The sequence below is a fragment of the Marmota marmota genome, unplaced genomic scaffold, assembly GCF_001458135.2.
Source record: "Marmota marmota marmota unplaced genomic scaffold, marMar, whole genome shotgun sequence".
NCBI classification, from domain to species: Eukaryota; Metazoa; Chordata; class Mammalia; order Rodentia; family Sciuridae; genus Marmota; species Marmota marmota.
Window position 1 is genome coordinate 4,685,622 of NW_026000136.1, and position 20,244 is coordinate 4,705,865.

Consider the following 20,244-nt stretch of genomic DNA (forward strand, 5'->3'; position numbering starts at 1 on the left):
GCCGTGGGAACTCTGTCCCCTCAGGGAGGCTGGAGATGGAGGGGCTGGGAAGGGCCCACTGGGCTTCAAGGTGACCCGTCCACACTCGTGCCACTGTGTCCTTTGCCAACACCATAGAGCAAGACCTCTCTCTCCCGTTCATTCTGGGGGGTGCAGCTTGGGCTTCACTCAGGCCTGGCTCTGACCCTCGGCCTCTGGGAAAGGAGGTGACACTCAGGTCCAGGGACTACTCTAGGACTGCAGGAGACCTGACTGGACCCTGGCCCTGAGCTTTGGGCAGGGTGCTGACCCCTAAGGCCTCCCCATGTCACCTGCTAAACAAAGGGCCGTAGCAGCCCACCAGGACTCTGGCTCTGAGGTCAGGCCGCGTCCTGCCTCAGTCTCTTGTGTCACTGGGATTATAGGTGTATGCCACTGTACCCAGCAGGTCCCCAACTGTTGAATCTCTACTGGTGGGACCTCTAGAGAGTGTGGAAGTGGCAATCCATGGTGCCAACGCTGCCCAAGGACCAGCTCCAAGAAGAAGCTGGAAGCATCTCAGAATGGCTCTCTTGCTGTGAACTGGGGGCCACTTTGTCAAGGCAACAGGCAGCACATTTCGCGGCTCTCAGCCTGGGCTCCGGTGCCAGCCACCCTTCCCAGGGATCAATTCCCCAGTCCCAGTCTCCCTGGAGTTTCCTCCCAGGCCGAAGTGAGCTGTGCGGAGCGTGGTGAGCTTGGAGAACTATCTTGGATGGGACTGGGAAGAACAGCGGCCTCTGACCCTGCGCCACCATTTCAACTGAGGGCAGCACTTCCTTTGAGGACAAGCCAGGAGAAGGTATGCGTTGACATCCCTGCAGTCACTCTGTTATGGGCCAGCCCTGGGGCCTTCCGCTTCCTCCCTGTGCTGGCCAGAGCCTCTCCTAAGGGCCCAGGTCTGGTGAAGGTGCTTTGCTTCAGACTGATGCTGCAAATCTGCCCTCTCCAGGGGACCCACAGTGAAGGAGCCTCTTACATGAGGCCCTGGAGCATGAGATTCAGAAACAGAAAGTAGAAGGGCTGGGGGTGGCTGGAGGCAGAATGTCTGCTCAGGAAGCCTGAAGCTCCCAGTTCAATCCTAGCCCTGTCACAAGGTGGAGTGGAACGGGGGTGCCAGGGGCTGGGGTAACAGGTCAAGTGGAGCTGGTGCTAAACGGGGCCAGGGCTGCAGTTTCGGGGAAATTGAGAAAGTTCGGGAAGCGAGTGGTGGTGAACACACAGTAATGCAAATGTGCTTAATACCTCTGAAGTCACTGAATGGTGACTTTGTTTTTTAAATATACATAATAAAACAAGTGAATAAACATGCTTAACCTGGGGGCAGCTGACCTGGCCCTGCCTTTCAGCTCTCCTGCCAGTGGAGCCTTTGTGCAGTGTGGATCCTGCGCAGTGCGGTATCCGGTGCCCGTCCTGCTGGCACAGCATGGCCTCCCCACCTTCTCAGCATCCCTGGCCTGCCAGGGCCAAGTCATCACCTCCAGATGCCCCCACCTTTGGGCTGTGGGTCTCTGGTCTCTGTCCATGCATCTGTTTGGGGACCCTGGCCCCCAAGCATATCCACCTTCCACCATAGAAGTGAACAGACCCCCGGGCCCAGGGAGGGAAGGTCTGAGGTGAAAGCTCACCTTCCCACTGGAAGGACCACACGGCTGCCTGGCTGTGTAAATCAAGTCCACTTTATTTGAAATTTTCCACATGCCACAAATGTACATGAAAATACCCATTCAGAATGTAGTTTGTTAGAACACCAAATTTAGAAGTGGGTGTCACTGTAAGAGGCCACACATGGGCAGTTCCACCAGCTGGGCAGGGAGGGGAGTTGGTCATCAGAAGGCAGGAGTGGTGGTTTAGCACCTGGCCACAAGACGCTAGGAGACCCCTGGGCCAGGGACAGGCCTCAGCCCCTCCCCCCGCCAAAATCCACCCTGAGTTCAGCTGGTTCCAGGCAAAGCACGCAGGCAGGTCCTGGTACTGGTCACAGGTGGCAGCGCAGAGGCTGGGGAGATGCCACTGTGGGACGCATGCCACCCACGCACAGCACACACATGCGCACATGCACAGCACGCTCCTGCTTGCCTCGGACGTCCCTGCTCACACGCGCTCGTTCCTGCTCACACAGGCCGTGGCCACAGCACAGTGGCCAGGGCTCTGTTCACATGCCACCCTGGGCTTCGCAGCAGCAGCAGCTTCTGTGGCTCTGTGGCAGATGCAGCCAGTCAGCACCCGGCCTGTGGCAGTGGCTCTCAAGCAGAGTGACTGTGGCAATGTCGTTCAGCCTGCGTGGGACTGACGCCAGGCGGAAGCTTCTGTGGAATACTTGTTCATTGTGCCCCCAAATGCAAATGACACCAGTACAAAGAGCCCCTGGTGTTGTGGCTGGGCCTCCGAGAAGGGCAGGCAGCAAGGCCTGCCACACGCAGGGGGCACGGTGCGCCTCAGCTCTGGGCTTCACTGCCCTGCTCACCCCAGGTCTGTCTCCTTTCCCCCACAGGAGCATGGGAGTTTTAGATCCTGAGAGGGGCAGATCACAATGAAGGGGAGCACAAGCCGGGGTGAGGGCTGCCCCCATCCTCCCTAAGGGAGCACCACCACACAGGTCCCAGCTGGGGACATGCTCCTGGACCCCCAGAGGCTCAGCCTTAACTCCCACAGCTCCACTGCCCAACAGACTGACCCGGGCCAGCCCTGCACCATCCAGCGAGTGGGCCTCAGCATTGGGTGCTGGTGCAGGGAGCAGGCGAGGGAGCTGCAGCCCTCAGCACAAGCCCAGCTCACTTTCAGCCTGAGGAGCTCAGCTGGACTGGCCGCAATCCCGAGCCCGAGCTTCCCAGCCCAGGTCCTTGCAGGGTCTCTGCAGGGCACTATTGGGGGGGAGAGGGGGTGACCACATCCCTGTGGTAAGAAGGACTGAAGTGCTCCTATCTCTGGACAAGATCACTTGCTATAAAAATAAGGAAAGCCACCCCGGGGCAGGAAGGGGATCTGGGGGCAGAAATGCCTTCCCTTCAGAAGCCCAGGGCCAGCACGCTGCCATGCCGAGCAGGCTGCAGGGCCTCAGGACACACGGCCTGCCAGAGGGCAGGAGACCAGGGTGGCTGGTTTGGGCTGAGGCGGAGGTGGCAGCCACAGATCATGGGATTTCTCTTCTTAATAACAAAGAAATAAATGCACTGACCTCCTCCCTCCTGCCCACCTCCCCAGTCAAACTCACGTGCACATACATGCACACGGTGGACGCAGACTCGTGTGCAGATGCGTACAGACGGGCACCAATGAACACATGGGCACGTGTGCAGGTGCAGACACACGCACAGGCTCACAGGCAATGCTCCTTGGCAGGCAGCATACGGTCCACCACTGAATAGCCCAGTCCTGCCAACTGGGGACATTAGGGTGGGTCCTCTTCCCAGTGTAAAACGCTACCAAATATTGATCGCAATTAATATCGGTGCCAAAACAGCACTTAGAGAGAGTAAGCCCATTGCTGACATCTGTGACCCTGTCTCGGGGCAGGAGTGAAAATTCTCACTCTAAGTCAAAGGACTGTTGCAGGGACACTACACTACACGGTCTACTGCCTGGGCGCTGCTTTCTGAGGCCGCTTGTACCCCCAGCGGCTCCTGACAGCCCCCGCCCCACCCAGCCCTTTTTATGAGAATGAATTAATGCTGCTGGGTACGTGGCTTGCTGCCAAGGAGAGGCCACCCGGGCAACATCCCCAACACAGCTTCAGCCTTTTAGAAAAACTCCTAGTGGAAAGACAGTCTCTGCTGAGCTGCAGAGCAAAGAAGGGCTCAGGCCAGGGCAGTCAGAGCCCAAAGTCACAGGGCCTCTGAGGTTCCAGGACCTTCCAGGTCACCTGCCTCTCTCCTGGGCCTGTCAGGCTATGACCAGCCACACTCTCACTTTGAGGACAAGCCACCAGTCCCAGGGGCCCACAGCATGTAACCTGAACACCCTCACTAGTGGCCTTCAGGTGCCAGTTTAAAGTTCTAAAGAAATGTCCAGTAACGGGGTAGGGTGGGATTTGTCACCACCCTTCCGACCCTTGTCTACAGCTGTGTGAGACCCTGGCCCTGCCCCCAGGTCCCCAGGCAGCCTGTCCTATGGCCTGCAATGCCAGGAGGGGACAGGCTGGGTTTGCAGCTCTCAGAGGCTAGGTCAGGATTCCCAGGGTGAAGGCTCCAGGTCTAGCCAGCAGGCAAAGGTCCCTTGGCTGACTGTAGCCTGGGACAGGATAGGGGGGACCTGTGCTCTAGAGAGGGGTGAGGATTCCCTCACACAAGAAAAACGGTGCAGAGGAAGAGGGCCTTTGACATAGACCCACCTGTGCACACAAAAGTGAGCTGCCGGGGCAGGGCAGGGACAGACAGGAGGAAGAGCAGGGGAGAGGCCGGACTCACACCTTGTGGAGACCAGGATCAATGCAAGTGCCAGGCTGGGCCCCAGCCACATGGGAGGGCCCCAGGATCCCTGGGCTGGGCAGAGCTTCTGAGCAGCTGGCCCAGAGGGCCCAGGCAAGGCCGGCCCCCACCCAGGGACTAGTTTACCTGCTTCTGCATCAGCAGGGAGCGTGCAGGACACCACTGCACTGTGCAGGAACCTGCTGCAACAGAAACCCAGAGGAAAAGAGCAGGCGGGTGTGGGTGGAAGCTCCGCAATGAGGGGGCCTGGTGGCTCTGCAGCCCTAGCCCAGGGGATCGGGAAGCAGCCACTGCACAGACCCCCGCAGCCAGAATGGAAGCATCAGGTGACGCCAGGGCTGCAGGGGACCAATCCTGGATGCGGCTGGGGTGGGAGTCCAGGAAGACAGGACTCAACCAGGGCCCCTCCGAAACCCCCGGCCATGGGACATGGTGCCAGGAGTCCTAGGAGCAAACGCAGCGGCCAGCCAGTCAAGTGTGAGGCCCCAGACACCGGAGGGACCTTCTTCATTTCTGGAACAGTTTTGTAGGATTTGTTTCTAAAACTAAATAAGGTCACCTGCAGCAGAGGGATCTGACTACTACTCCAACCTTAAGCATCCGATCTGGGGTTTATTCTAACAAAGCCAAGGGCATGTGCTTCCTCCGAGGTACACAGCACTTCAGGGGAGCTAAAGTTTCTAGAGCCAGTGCCACGAATCGTGGCCCCTGGGGACACAGCTCAGCTCCCAAGGCCTAGCCCAGGAGAGCCCCACCCAGCAGCCCTGCCCTGGGGTCCCCTCTGGGTACAGGCATCACCTAGGGAAACACCTCTCAGACATAGCTGGGCATCTTTTTTTTTTTTTTCGTGGTGTTGGCGATGGAACCCGGGGCCTCAGCACACGCTTCGCAAGAGCTTTACCACTGAGCCACCCCAGCCTTAATGTCTTCATGGTAGAAAGCACCCCAATTCTGCAGCCACCAAACTTGTGGACATCCCGCCACCTCAAGGAGATGCCACCTTACCCCCGATAGATGGGCAGTCACCTGTCCATGGGGCCCGATGGCTGAGGACACTAACACAGGAGCAAGGACACTCCTATGGCTGAAGTACAGCATGGGCAGGGCCAGCAGCCCACCCAGCACCCCGGCATGCAGGCAGGCCTGGAGAGTGGACGATCTAGCAAGGCAGGCCCCGGGAAGGGATGCAACTGGCCAGGCCCCAGGCCAGCACGGCTCAACCACTGCCCTCGCTGATGGCTGCCTGTCCCCTTCCATCATCCAGAACACAAACCCTCAACGTAAACCATACTATGCAAGAGGAAAGCAAGAGGAAACACGGGGAGCCAGGGGGTTGCCGCGGGGTGGCCTGAGAGACATTTTCTTCCTCTGAAAAACCACGGGGTCCCAGTGTCCACAGGCTCCTTGGAGGCCTGCAGGGGGCAGCAGGGCGTCTTTGTGGTAACTGAGACCAAGGGAAGCTGACTGGTGCTGGCTGGGCTTCTCACCACCACAGGTTTGGGGGCTCCTCAGCCACTCGGCTTTTAAACAAGGTGATCTCGTCCAGGTGTACCATGGGCACATCTCGGATGACATCTGTCAGGCCCTCGTGGAGCAGAGGGAAGATGACGACGTTCAACGCGGGTCTCTCAGCCTGAAAACTGAACCAGAGGCAAACCATTAGAAGGGGCAGGTGGGAGATTAGGGGCCCGGTGCGGGGGAGAGGGGGTGCTGCCGGCACCTGCCCTCCGCACACAAGCTCCGTGTAGCTCCCTGAGACTCTGGCCCCTGGTGTCACCCTGACATAGCTGATAAAGACACTAGCTGTGAGGGCCCTTTGGGGGCAGCCAGATCTGGGAAGGGGAAGGAGCATGCAAGCCAGCCAGAGGGAGGGGCCCGGAGCTGCACACTCTCTGGGTGTTGAAGAGAACCTCCTGAGATCAGAGGCCCAGGGAGGCCCTTCCTGCTCTGCAGAGCCAGTGAGGACTCATTGCTCGGACAAAGAAGGGACAGATGGCCGAATCCACACAGCCTTGGGGCACCCTCAAGGGAGGATGATCTGAGGTCAGTGAGGCAACAACAGGCTCTGAGACAAGTGAAGCCAGGGCCACCATTCCAGAACCACAGGAGGTACGGCAGACCACAGCAGCTCTGCTCCCTGCCCACTGTGTGGGGAGACTCATATGTGAGGTTCAGAGTATCCACTGTGTGCCAAGCACCATGCTGAGTCTGACAGATAAGACCCTCTCCACGGTGGACTCTCAGCTGGCCAGAGGCAGAGTGGGGCCCTAGCCAGCTGGAGCAAGGCCAGGCCCAGGTCCTCCCTGCCCCACCCCTCCCTCCCTCCCTCCCCCACGAAGGCAACACAAAGCAACCCCAGTGTGGACACGGCTCTCAAGCTAGAAGAAGGAACACTGCAGGGTCCACAGAGTGAGATGACCCTGCAGGTCAGGGCACAAGGAACCCATGCAATAGAGAGCCTTGGCGTTTGCCAAAACTTAGTCGAGGCCCCTGCAGCCCCAGCGCCTTCCTTCCTAGAGGCAGGAGCTCCGTGGCCTCTGCACACGGCCCCACCTGAGGCAGCACAGTGTTGACTTCTGTAAATTCCTGCCAGAAAGATACTCGTAAACCCCCTGTTTTGGCACCAGGGGACACCTCCCGGTTCTATGCAGCATTCTTCTTGGGCAGCAGCGTCCATGATCCAACCTTGCAGATGACACTGCAGTTGTCCCTGCTGCAAACCCACCATGCAACTTATCCCATTTGAAACAAAATCTCCCCAACCCAATAATTTTTTAATGTTTTTTTTTTTTTTAATTGTCAATGGACCTTTTATTTATTTATATGCAGAGCTAAGACTCGAACCCAATGCCTCACACATGCTACACAAGCACTACACCACTGAGCCACGACCTCAACCCTCCCCAACCTTTGACCTGCATTTAAAGGCACCTGCCTTCCAACCCCCTGAGTCACTGGGGTGCTGAACAAGCTGCTGTGGGGGGAGGGCACAGGATTGGTTCCTCACAGGTAAGGAATGGAGCCCTCCAGGAATCCCGGCCACAGCTGAGCTGGGCAGGTCCCAGCCTTCCCCACATGCAGTGAGGTGCGGGCAGACACAGTGTGACAAGCTTCAATCACACCTCTCTCTGCCCTTTATTATACCTGTCAAGGATGCATCATGGTGAAGAAAAACTTCTGCCTAAGGCCACTAAAAATATGCCAGGGAGCCACACACAGTGACACAGGTCTGTAATCCTGGCTGTTCAGGAGGCTGAGGCAGGAGGAATGCGAGAAAGATACTCGTAAACCCCCCCATTTTGGCACCAGGGGATGCCTGGGCAACTTAGCAAGACCTTGTCTCAAAATTAAAAGGGCTGGAGGTGCAGCTCAGTGGCAGAGTGTCCCTGGGTTCAGGCCATTTAAATGGAGCACTCAGCCACCCTCCAAAATGCCTTCCCTGCACACTCCATGATTGCTGAGAGATGCAGGGTTTGTCTTAAGCTCACTATTTAGTTTAGAAAGAAAACATCACCAGCAACACGTGAAGGTGTGGGCTAGTGGCACACAGCTCAGGCTGTGTCTCCCAGGGACACAGAAGCTGGCGCCTGTGTCTCCTCATCCACTCAGTCTTGTGGCTTATGTGACACATCAAAGTACAAACCACTTGCGGCTGCTTCGTGGCTTTGCCGTCCTTTAGGATCCCATTCAAGCCACACACCACGCCTGCAGTGGGGTCCCCACGGTCTCCGAAATTAACACCCAGGCATTCACCAGGGCCTGGAGGCTGCCTTTCCTAGTAGCTAGTGCTCTAGTTGGCAGGGCTACCACATCTATTTAGCCAAAGCCCTAGCTGGACACAGTCTGGGGACTTTTTTAAATATTTATTTTTTAGTCATAGTTAGACACAATACCCTTAATTAATTAATTTATTTTTATATACGTGGTGCTGAGGATCGAACTCAGGTCCTTGCATATGCTAGGGGAGTGCTCTACCACCAAGCCACTACCCCAACCATCTGAGGACTTATTAAAATTTGTTCTTTTCAGATATACATGGCAGTAGAGTATATTTTGACATATTATACACACACATAGTATCCTAATTCTATACACACACAACTTATCCAAATTAGGATCCCATTTCCTTTTCTTTTTGGGACCAGGGATTAAACCCATGGGCACTTAACCAATGAGCCATATCCCCAGCCCTTTTATTTCTTTTTTAATTAATTATTTTAGTTGTAGATGGATACAATACTTTCACTTATTTATTTATTTTTATATGGTGCTGAAGATCGAACCCAGTGCCTTACGTGTTCTGGGCAAGTGCTCTGCCACTGAACCCCAGTCTCAGCCCCTCCCCAGCCCTTTTTATGTTTTATTTTGAGACAGGGTCTCACTAAGTTGCTGAGGCTGGCTTTGAACTCATGATCCTCCTGCTTTAGCCTCCTGAGTCACTGGGATGGCAGGCATGCGCCACTGTGCCCAGCAGAGTCCCGTTCTTGTGTTGTATGGGATGCGGAGTTCCACGGGTCGTGTATTCATATACAAACACAGGACAGGGACTTGGTTTTTACTCTTACCAATAAACACCACTCAATACAGTATAATTTCTTCTGTATTTTGAGGTGTTTTCTCAGAATAAATCCCAGAAATGGGGTTACTGGGGTCTAAAGAGCATGAAGATTTTTACAACCAAAAGACAACCCACAAGGGACTCAGATGGCACTGCTGGGCCATAGTGAGAGGCCAGTCCACAGCTCCCGCCTGGGCCCAGAGAAGGCCATTCAGGAATGAACACGCAGGGACGCAAGGCCAGCAACACACACACCACACCTGTCGGCACCCCTTCAGACAGAGCTCAGACAGGAACGTTGGGCCCTCAGTGCACCCCCAGGATCCTGTCAGGAACACCTTCAATCAGCCCATACCCTGGTTTCTGCCCAACGGTCCCTCCGGTGACAAAATGACCAGCTGGAGTTTTTCTGTCCATGCAAAGAAAAAAGCGAGGGAGAGACATGGGGAAACACCGTGTGGGTCCCCGCTGTCCTGCCACATGAGATACAACGACCTGTCCTGGATACTAAGGGAGAAATGGCAGGCTGCACACCAACAGTCACAAATGCATGGTGCCTGGAGCAGGAAAGCAGGTACTGTGCACGAGAGCCCATGGCCAGGAAGCTGCGGGAAAGAGCGTGAGGCTGGAACTGCTGGACTCGGGGCGTCCACAGCAAATGTCCCCAGGGTGGGGCCTCCCGAGGGCCGTGGGCTGGTGAGGAAGATTCAGGGACCCCCCCCAACTCCCACCTGGACCTTCTCACCCAGGCCCCAACCCAGACAGGCCACTGAGAGGCAGTGTCCCTCCAGACACTTCACACACCGAGAGCACAGAGCCTGCGCCTACCCCACCCACGCCTGGAGCTTCCCAGACCACCCCCAGAGTTACTCCTTCATGACACCCCAGGAAAGGAGGGACACAGTGCAGGGGAGGGAGGATAGTTGAAGGAAGCCCCCTGCACTCTTCCAAGGTGCACCTTCTGGTGACACTCGGTGCTGCTGCAGCCAGGTCACCATTGACCTGGCTTCTACCCAACCCAGCCCACCGTCCCTTACCTGGAAAATGGGGCTCCAGTGACAAGGGAAGAATTCCCAGGCCACCCTCTGTGGCCCCACACTCAGACTGCAGAAGACTGACTCCTTGGTGGCTGAGGAAGAATACCAGATATGGCCACACTGGCCCGGGGGCCCCATGGGAGGTCCCTGGTGAACATCTTCCCTTGAATCAGCAGCAACCAGGGGCCGCGGTCAGGCCTAGCATTACTCTGTGGCCTCTACATGCTGCCTTTGCTGCAGGGGGGTCTGGGTACCCGGCCACCCTTAGAGGCCTGCCAGCCCTGGCCTCCTGAGGATGCTCCAGGGAGCCAGAGCTCAGTAGCATCCTGCTCTGCATCTAAGCTCCCTGGCTGAGCCTGCGGCCCAGCACCCCGTGGGCCCAGCACCCCGCTGGCCTTGTCCTTCCCCAGGGCACGTGCAATCAGCCTTCCAGGCAGCTCACAGGAGAGCTGAAGTTGAAAAACTGCGCTAATTCCACTTTTAAAACCCACTTTCAATTCTAAAGCCCTCAGTATTTGCCACATAATCCACTCCCTCCCCCCCATAAACTCACGTCTCAACACAGCTGCAGACTAGACCTAGACCGAGTCCTCTGCGTTCCCCCCAGAGTCAGAGCAGGCGGCCCTTGAGTACAGCCTCCAGGGCTGCCCCGAGCCAGGCCTTGCTGGGAAGGCAGGGAACATGGCCTTCAGTGACGTTAGCGCCTCCGGCCTCAGTGGCAAAGGCCAGGCTGAGGACACACTCCAGGGCCACTTGGGGGAAGGAATTTTTACCTGGGCCTCAGAGACAGAGTGATATGAATGTTAGATCAGAGTCACACCAGCCTGTGGGCCCTGCCTCCTCCTGTTGGCAGAACGGGATTCCTGAGCATCCTGGAGGAAGGAGGCTGCAGGATCACATGGGCCTCCAGGGCTATCGAACCCATGGCCATCAGGGACGAGTGGGTGAGGACCCCGTGATAGCACAGGCATCTGGACACCTGTGAGGGCCTAGCCCATGTGCTCCTGGGAGCAGCTTCAGAGCCAGCATGTCCTCATTGTGACTGCATCAGCTATGGGGCTGAAGTTCCAAGGCCTATAACACACTCCGGGCTCAATCTCTCCTGCAGGATCTGGAGACAAGAAGCAGAATATCTCAGACGCTCACGATGACTCTCCAAGACCCCAGGCCCCCACTTGAAGGCCAACCAGCTGCCCCAGTACCCACACTGCCCTGCCCAGAAACACATGGGAGTCACCATGAATAGACCCAAAGGAGAGTTTGCAGAGGAAAACCAGACCAAAGCCTGGCAGGGAGAAGGCCATCACATGACAACTGGTGGCCTCACTCATGTCATGGTTCACCCAGGATGAGCACAGAGCTGCCAGTGATTCTCTACCACCAGAAGGTCCCAGAACACCTGGCTGTCACTGTTTCCCTGACCAGAGTCACACCAGTCCTCTAACGGGGGACTTGCTCAGGATCCTCAGGCCAGCGTTAAAGGTCCAGACTATGCCCTGGCATGTGAGCTTTGGGGTGCAAGTCCACCAGACCTCAGTGGCCCATGCAGACCAGCACCCCAAAGTGTCACCACTCTCTATCAGGAATCAAGAAACCCAGGGGTGATGACACAGGGACCTCCCCACCCTAGAGCCAGGAGGCCCGACAGTAAACAGTCACAAGTGAGAGTCCACGGAAGCTTCCCTTTGTGGGCCCCATGCAGCACAGTGTCTGGGAAGTGGGGGGCAGAGTCAGGGCAGCTCCAGCAAGGGGCCACCTCCTGCCACACCGCAGGCCAGGCCAGCAGGCCAGGTGGCTGGGCACTGACCTGGCCAGGCCAGAGGAACCAAGTCTCCAGGACAGACACGGAACAGAAGAGACGAAGGCTGGCACGGCCACCAGGCAGGTGTCACTGAGGCCAGAAGAGAGGTGGAGGCAAACACCCCATGGGGTCTGGGGTGGTTCTAGGGTGGGAGCAGGAGGGGGCGGGCAGGAAAGCCTCGTGTGCCTCGACCCCCCAGGAGGACGTGAAACCTTCCGTGGCCACCAGAGTCCTGTTGACAAAGACGTGCACAAACCCACCTCCAGACACACTGCTGGGGCCCCTGAGAAAGCCCAAGAGCGGGGAACAGGCAGAAAAAACCCGCCACAGCAACCCCAAACCGTGGGCCACGTGGTGGGGAAAACAAGACAACCCGCGGGAGTTGCCTCCTGAGAGGGTAGGGTGGGACCCTAATCCAGAAACCAGCAGGCCCTTGCTGGCGTTTGGCATCAAACCGCAAACAGCGCAACCAGAACCACAGCAGCACCTCAGCCAAGCCGTGTGAGGAGGGAAGCCAGAGATGGCGAGGGGACAGGCAGGATGGCGCCACCCTGGCAAGAGGCAATTTTGCCAGTGACAAGCTGTAGGGACGCCGGCTCTGCTGTGGAGTCATGGATAAAGGCAAGAACACACCACTAGGTAAAGGGACAGGGAAATGGCAGAGTAGCTGGTGCGAGAAGCTTCTCTTGGTCAGCAATTCTGAGCTCTTGAGGCAGAAAAGGGTGAGAAAAAGAAAAGCATCAGAAAAAGTAATAAGCTCTGCTTCCTCCTTTACGCAGGGTCCCCCAGCAGGAGTGGGTCTGGGGCAGGCACCGGGACAGCAGGGTGCAGTTGTCAAGAGCCACAGCGCCACCTACTGGGACCCCACGGAGAAATACCTGGCTCAGCTGTAGCTTCTGCGCCTTTGGTGCCAGAGGGAGGAAGCCGAGCCACAGGGGCGGGCAGACAGGTCGGAGAGGGCCTGACCCTGGTGCCCGGCAGCGGGGGCACGGAGCCCATTTGGAAAGGCTGGCGCACACCCTGTGGTGCAGCTGGGACCGCTGTGGGGCCGCCCTGCAGGTAGTGGGGCCACAGCAGAGGCGTCCACAGGTCTCTCCCACTGTCTTCGGGGCACCAGCATAGCAGGCAGGAGGGCAGACCTGGGCCTGGACCAGCACACTTGGCCCTGCGGGACCCCTCCTTGTGGGTGTGAAAGCTGTCCTTCGAGGTGACCACTGGCTGCACCGTGTCTCACCTCTCAGAGCCTGTTTCCCCGTCTGTTCGCCAGAGCTGAGGCATTCACCTCTCAGCTCTCCATGAGGTTTAAGGACAGAGGTGAAGCCGTGACTGGCCCAGAGCCCTAACATGGCCCCAGCCTCCAGGAGGGGAAGGATAGGTGCTTGGATCTCATCCAAGTGGCGCACCTGGGATCACACTGGGATGTGGCAGCGGGAGGGGCCTTCACCCTCTGCATCAGCAGCGAGTATTCCATGGGTTTGTGGCACCATGCCAGGTGCAGGACAGGGACACGGAACACAGGGGCTGACAGGCCCTGCTCAGTTTCACCCAAATGTCCCCTCGGCCAGGGTCGACCTTGTATCTGGGCTCAGACACTGAGCACCAAGCAGCAGGAATCACGGCCCTTCCAGCTGTCAGCCCCTGTAAGACCAGCACCCCAGGCACCCAGGAGCCACCACCAGGCCTGTGCTTGGTAGTGCACAAGGGCGCCTGCTAAGAGCCAAGTATATGATGCATGGCATTTTTGGTCGAAAGGTGACGCCAGCTAGCCATTGAGATGATATGATTATGTTAAGATTTGCATTCATATGGATATTGGACTCCTGCTGTTCACCTAGGCCGGCTACGGGACTCCTGGAGAGTTCCCATTGGTTGGGGAAGTACAGTAGGAGGGAGTTCCGGGGAAGGAGCTCTCTGCGGGTCCGAGAGGAGGCCGCGTGGGTGGAAGAAAAAATTCTTCCCCAGCGGTACCGGACATTGGCGGCAGTTTCAAAAAATAAACTTTGTTCCTGCTTGAGTGGCTCCTGATTTTGTGCCCAGCCAGACTGCGGCAGGCGCCTTGGGAAGGAAGTGCCTCGAAAAACAGCTGGGCAAAGGGGCGAAGACCTTGACACATGGCGGGAGGTGCTGTGCTCTCTGAAAGAGCGCCACAGGAGATGGGGCCCTGAGGGAGGCCAGGAGGGGAGGGCAGGCCCAGGCAGCAGGACGGCGCGAACAGAGAGAGGCGGCAGCCTGGGTCCGGGCTGGCACCCGCTCCGGCTCCAGTCCACTGCAAGGAGGAAGCCGGGGAGCGGAAGGACAAGGCAGCCTCTTTGCGAGGGAGCAGGGGAAGTTCGGACCCTGGTGCTGTCCCTGACACAAGCACGGCTCCACAGTGCTTGGTGATCGTGGATACTCCCTGCGCTTTGTGGAAACTCCCACGCACACACGGCCAAGAAAGACAGCAACTCCCAGAGCAGGCTCCTATCTCCACAGGAAAGCCACCCCTCAGGACTGACAGTGTCCACATAGCCTGGTCTGAGGGCACACTCATGGGCAACAGGACGGAGCCAGGAGGCTGGTCCAAGCCCCTTCAGCAGAACACACCCGACAGGGAGGTGTCAGCCTGGGGCTGTGGTGGCAGCTCCCTCCCAGCTACACCCAGTACGCGGAAATCGGCTGCAAGCTGATGAGGGGCAGAGGCACCCTGTTCTCCCACGCTGAGGGCAGGGCTGGCTGCACCTGGTACCCAGAACGCAGCCTCTGCCTCTTGGCACACTAGGCAGAGCAGGAGAGCACCCAGCAGGCAGCAGTGCCACCTGCTTACCCTGTTCTCAGCCACCACAAACCCTTGGCCCACTTGGAGAAGCATGGTAGAGCCTGGGCCCTCTCTTGGACCCTCCCAAAAAGGCACCTCAGACATCTGCTCCAACACCGACCCAAGAAGCCCAGGTGTGGAGCGCGATGGATGGGGCTGAGCCGTAACATTCTGGCCAATGCCTCGCTCCCAGGTTCCACAGCTGGAGAATCAAGGTCTAAAGCAAAAGAAGGTCATACAGAACTCATAGAATGGATTCAAAAGGACATCAAAAGTAGTGCCAGACCGCCAGGCATGGTAGCGCACATCTGTAATCCCAGTGGATTGGAAGGCTGAGGCAGGAGGATTGCTAGTTAGAGGTCAGCCTCAGCAAATGAATGAGGCCCTCAGCAACTTAGCAAGACCTGTCTAAAAATTTTTAAAAATTGGGGCTGGCATTGTGGCTTAGTGGTAGAGCACTTGCCTAGCATGCGTGAGGCACTGGGTTCGATCCCCAGCACCACATAAGAATCAAAACAAATAAAATAAACGTATTATGTCCATCTACAACTAAAAAAATTAAAAAAAAATTTTTTTTTTAAGTTGGGGCTGAGGTCATGGCTCAGTGGTAGACTGCTCGTCTGGCACGTGTGAGGCACTGGGTTCAATCCTCAGAACCACATAAAAATAAATAAAATGAAGGCATTGTGTCCAATGAGGATCGAACCCAGGGCCTCGCGTGCCTTGCACATGCTAGGCAAATGCTCTACCACTGAGCCACAACCCCAGCCCCTACAACTTAAAATTTTATTTATTTATTTATTTGTTTGTTTGATTTAAAAGAACTGGGAATGTAACGCAGTGGTAAAGTTCCCCTGGAAGTAAATCCCAGTAAAACAAAACAACAACAACAAAAAACACAAACACAGTGCCAGGAGCCCAGCACAGTGTGCCAGGAGTCTGAGCAACATGGGAGGCTGAGGTGGGAGGATCACCTAAGCCAGGACCGGAGGCCGGCCTGGGCAACACAGTAAGAACCCCACCTCAGAAACAAAACCAAAAAGTCATGGGTTAAGGATGTGGTTCAAGGGTGAGCACTCATCCAGCATGTGTAGGACCCTGGTCCATCTTCAGCACCGCAAAACAAGAAAGACCAACATGAAGTCCAGCCAGCAGGGCTGCCAGGCCCCACGACCCAAGGCCTCCTGGCTGATGCTCTTCTTTTCATCTTGTCTTTTCGCAGCACTGGGGACAAGCTCAGGCCTCACTCCACAGAGCGCACCCAGCCTTAATGGCTCTTCTTTTTGGGAGCAGCTGGGGTCTCCTTCATGTCTCTCTCCACAGAACAGGAGGGAAGGGAGGCCACACCTTTTGGTCACATTCAAATCTCTTTCAGGAGCTCTGCCCGATGCACTGGCCGGCGGCGTCCCTCAGGTGGTCTCTCCAAAGGCTCCACTCCCCTGAATAACCTGCTCGCCTAAGTCCTGCTCCACGGCACAGTACCAGATGAGGCTTTGCAGGGACCACAGTGAGTGACACAGCCCCACCAGAGAGGGCCGGACAACAGCCAGGCAGGAGAGGAAGATGCCAGCTGCGGGGACCAAGACCCTCGATAGCTCCCGGAGGCCCTGCTCCCAGGCTGAACAACACAGCGTGGGGAATGTGCAAGTCCTGTTCAGGAGACTCTGAATCAGCTCATAGGAGTGGCAGGGTGGTGGCTGCCGGGAGCCGGGGAGGAGCACGCGGGGTTCTTACTTCACGTGTATGAGTTTTTGCTTGGGAAGATGGGAAAGGTCTAAGGATGGATGGCAGTAATGGGTACAAAACAATGTAAAAGGGTTTTTGTTTGCTTGTCTGTTTTGCAGGGCTGGGGATGGGACCCTGGGGTTCACACAGGTAGCATTCTACCACGGAGCCCCAGCCCCAGCTCCAGCTCCTCAGGCAATTATTTTGACATTTAGATTCCACTGCTTCTCCAGCTACGAGTTGGAATTTCCAAAACTCTAAGTTTCTGCACTTGACATTCACAGTCCTCAAACAGTGCACCTTGGACCTTGAGGACTCGCGCAGGCACAAGCAGCAGAGGGTCCTGGAGCCTGGAGCAGATGGCTGATTGGGGGCCCTGTGGACCCTGCCTCATTCAATTGCTTTCCTATGAATCACAGGCAAACAGTGCCTGCTTCCTGCTTCAGGGACGTGACCCAAGGCGCCCTGGTTCCTCTCATCAAAAGCAAGCAGGGTGGGGTTTGCAGGGAGTTTCCTAACCTTCTCAACTCCTACAGTCAAGTGTGAGCCGCAGCCTCTGGTGAGACACCCAGAAAGCTGCTCAAAGCCTATTTAGTTGCATTTTGTATCCAAACCAGCAGCCTTGACACCTGCCTAAGGACAAGGCCAACTGGAAGATTCGCGTAAAAGGGGGTCACCACTGCAGGACAGCAACCTGAAGCAATGGCGACAGAGCAGGCAGGAAGCACCAGGAGGAGACAGGGACCCCTAGGACACCTGACGGGAGCACCCACACTGCTGCCGCAAGCCAAGCATGGCTACCCTGGACTTGCTCCCTTCTTCTTACTCAAAGAAACCCGCCAGAAATGTCCCTGAGAGATCTTCAGGGACAATCACAAACAAGGAGACATGAACAGTCAAAAAACACATCCAACGATGCTCAGTGGGAACCAATGCAGGCAATGGGAGGACACACTCCCCCAGGACACTGGGCACACCTGAAAACTTGACGACACAGCAGGGTGGGACACAGAGGTGTGGACAGAGTTCCACAGTCAGCTGGAGGGGGAGGGTGGAGGCTAGGAGAATTGCTTTGGAGACCAATCTGGTAAATTTTCAAAAATACCTGCAGTGCACAGGTGTACACAGGAAACCCACATAAAGATATTCGTGGGGGCCGAGGAAGACTAGAAACAACAGAACGCCCATCAACAGCAGAAACCTCAGAGCCGGGCAAAGTAGCACACCTGTCACATCCCAGCCCTCGTGAGGCCTTGGCAGGAGGACCACTTGAGCCCAGGAGTTTGAGGACAGTCTGGGCAACATTGTGTGACCAAGTCTCAAGAAGAGTGGTTAAGATAATAAACGTTAGGGCTGGGAATTCAGCCCAGCAGCAGAACACCTGCTTAGCATGTGCAAGACCCCGGTTCAATCCTGAACACCACAAATTAATAAAGATATTAAAAAAGAAAGAAAAAGATAATAAATGTTGGGGCAGGGATGTAGCTCAGTGGTAGAGCATTGGGGGGGAAATTGCACACAGGGAAGAAGGGGACAGGAGAAAAGACTCATCTGTGCAAGAGAAACAGAAAGGACGGAGACTTGGTGTCCTGGCGAGGGGCAGCAGGAGGAGGGTGGAGCCCCACTGGGCCACGCACATTTCAAGCAGCACTGACGGGCTAGAAGATACGGTGAGGGTCCCAGGCCCAAACAGCTACACACATTCAACGATGATGTGCAGTTGACACCAAACAGAATGGTGAACAGAAACAAAGGCACCTACTGCAAGTAGAGATGGCTCTGAAGCAGGCACCAAAGAACACCACCAAGTACCTAGAGAACAGCTTCTGACTGGACACGGGACGACTGGTGACAAAATGCTACACAAATATGTTTGCAGTTCACGAATATGTTCTCCACAGGTACGTGGTTAGCAATTCTGAACCTACTTCACACACACACCGGGACTGAACACATCGGTAAACGTGCTGTGGGTGACAAGAGCCAGGCCTTTCTGCTGCTGGAGAGAAGTTATGTGAGCCGGGAAGCGGAAGGGTGGTGCTGAGCTTGGACTCTGGGCTAGAATCAGAAAGGTCAGTGTGCACGGCTCATCTTCACGGACATGAGAGTGCACGGTGTGCAATGAACACAGCGAGCAAGGAGAAGTTGGACAACACAGTAACGTGATGCACATTTTCTATTTACCCATTGATATAACAAAACGGCAACACCACTGCTCAGATGAAAGTGCCTGTGGGCTGGGAAACAGAGCTCAGTGGTCGAGCGCACACGGCCCTGGGTTCCACACATGAGGCCTGGGTTCAATCCGTAGTACCACCAATAAATAAATAAATAAGATAAAATAAGGGCTGGGGCTGTAGCTCAGCAGCAGAGCGCCTGCTTAGCACATGAAAGGCACTGGGCTCCATCCTTAGCACCACATAAAAATAAAACAAATATAATGAAGGCATGTTGTCACCTAAACAACAACAAAAAAAAGTTAAAAAAAAAAAAGAAAAAGAGAGAGATAAAATAAACTGCTTATGGAAGGTCGCAGTGCAGCTCAGTGGTGTGTCTGCTTGGAATGATCAAGGCCCTGGATTCCATCGCCAGTACCAAAAAGAAAGAAAGGAAGAAAGAAAGAAACGGGTGCGTACACAAGTAGCTGTGCCCACTCAGCCCTCCGGGCAGGGCACCGCAGTGGTGACGAATCTGCTGCCAGGGCCTGGCTTCTACACATACCGTCCAGGAAGAGGAACCCAAGCCTTAGAAAAATGGCCAGGCAGGTTGAGGCAGGGAAGCACACAGGAGCGGGAACATCCGAGCTGCCGGAGAGCCAGGAAGTGCTCCAAAAGAGGAAGGGTCAGATGAAGAGGGCGCAGACCCACGGAAAGAATACCCCCAGGGGCTGGGGATGCAGCTCAACTGGGAGATGTGGGAGATGCCTGCCTGGCATGCATAAAGCCCTGGGCTCAATCCACCAAACAAGAGAGCACCCCCAGGACAATTAGACAATGCCACACACGGTGACAGCGGTGGGCTCCAACCCAGTGACTAAATAAGAATCACTGAGTCGGGCTGAGGCTGTAGCTCGGTGGCAGAGCGCCTGCCCAGCACGTGAGACCCGAGGCTCGATCCTGAGCACCACATAAAAAAATAAATAAAATAAAGGTATGCTGTCCATCTACAGCTACAAAAAAAAAAAAAAAGAATCACTGAGTGGACACTGGTATATGACATAATAACTGAGTAAATAAAATGGGGGAAAGGTCTTTCTCACTGTAGAGTTCCAATTAAACGTAAAATGAAGGACACAGAAAATCATCATTAGTCATGGTGATGACTGTTATGTTCGTGTCCTCCAAAGTGAAACCTGAAGCCCCAGAGGATGGTGTGAGGAGATGGAACCACTGGGAAGTGGCAGGGCCAGATGAGGCCATGAGGAGAAGCCCTCACCATAAGTGAGGATAGGATTCAAGAAGGCAGCCCCCTTCTTGGGCCTCACCAGACACCATAATCTTGGTGGCCTCCAGGACTGTGAGACTGAGTACCTGTTATTTAAGCCAACGAGCCTTCTTGTCATGTGACTTCCCGGTCATAGCAGCCCAAGTGGACTAAGGCCAAGATCCATCACAGATGCTAAAACTGGGGGGTCAAGCAGGGTAAGAAACACGGGATCTGCACTCAAGGCCTCCCTCCATGACATGTTTGTTCATTAGAAAGAACACAGTGAGGACTGGGGTTGTGGCTCAGCGGTAGAGCGCTCGCCTAGCACAGGCGAGGCCCTGGGTTCAATCCTCAGCACCACATAAAAATAAATAAATAAAATCAAGGTATTGTGTCCAACCACAACTAAAAAGTAAATACTTAAAAAAAAAAAAAAAAAAAAAAAAAAAAAAAAAAAA

General features: G+C 55.6%; 1 protein-coding gene across 2 annotated transcripts in view; it reads right to left on the reverse strand.

Moving 5' to 3' along the window:
- Positions 1-1,675: 1,675 nt before the first annotated feature.
- Fbxl18 (F-box and leucine rich repeat protein 18) overlaps positions 1,676-20,244 on the reverse strand; it is a 34,878-nt gene continuing 16,309 nt past the window's right edge. For both annotated transcript variants that reach the window (XM_048785298.1, XM_048785297.1), the window contains one exon: positions 1,676-6,085. In XM_048785298.1, coding sequence (XP_048641255.1) covers positions 5,929-6,085 — 157 coding nt within the window. In that variant the 3' untranslated portion in view covers positions 1,676-5,928. The remainder of the gene's footprint in view (positions 6,086-20,244) is intronic.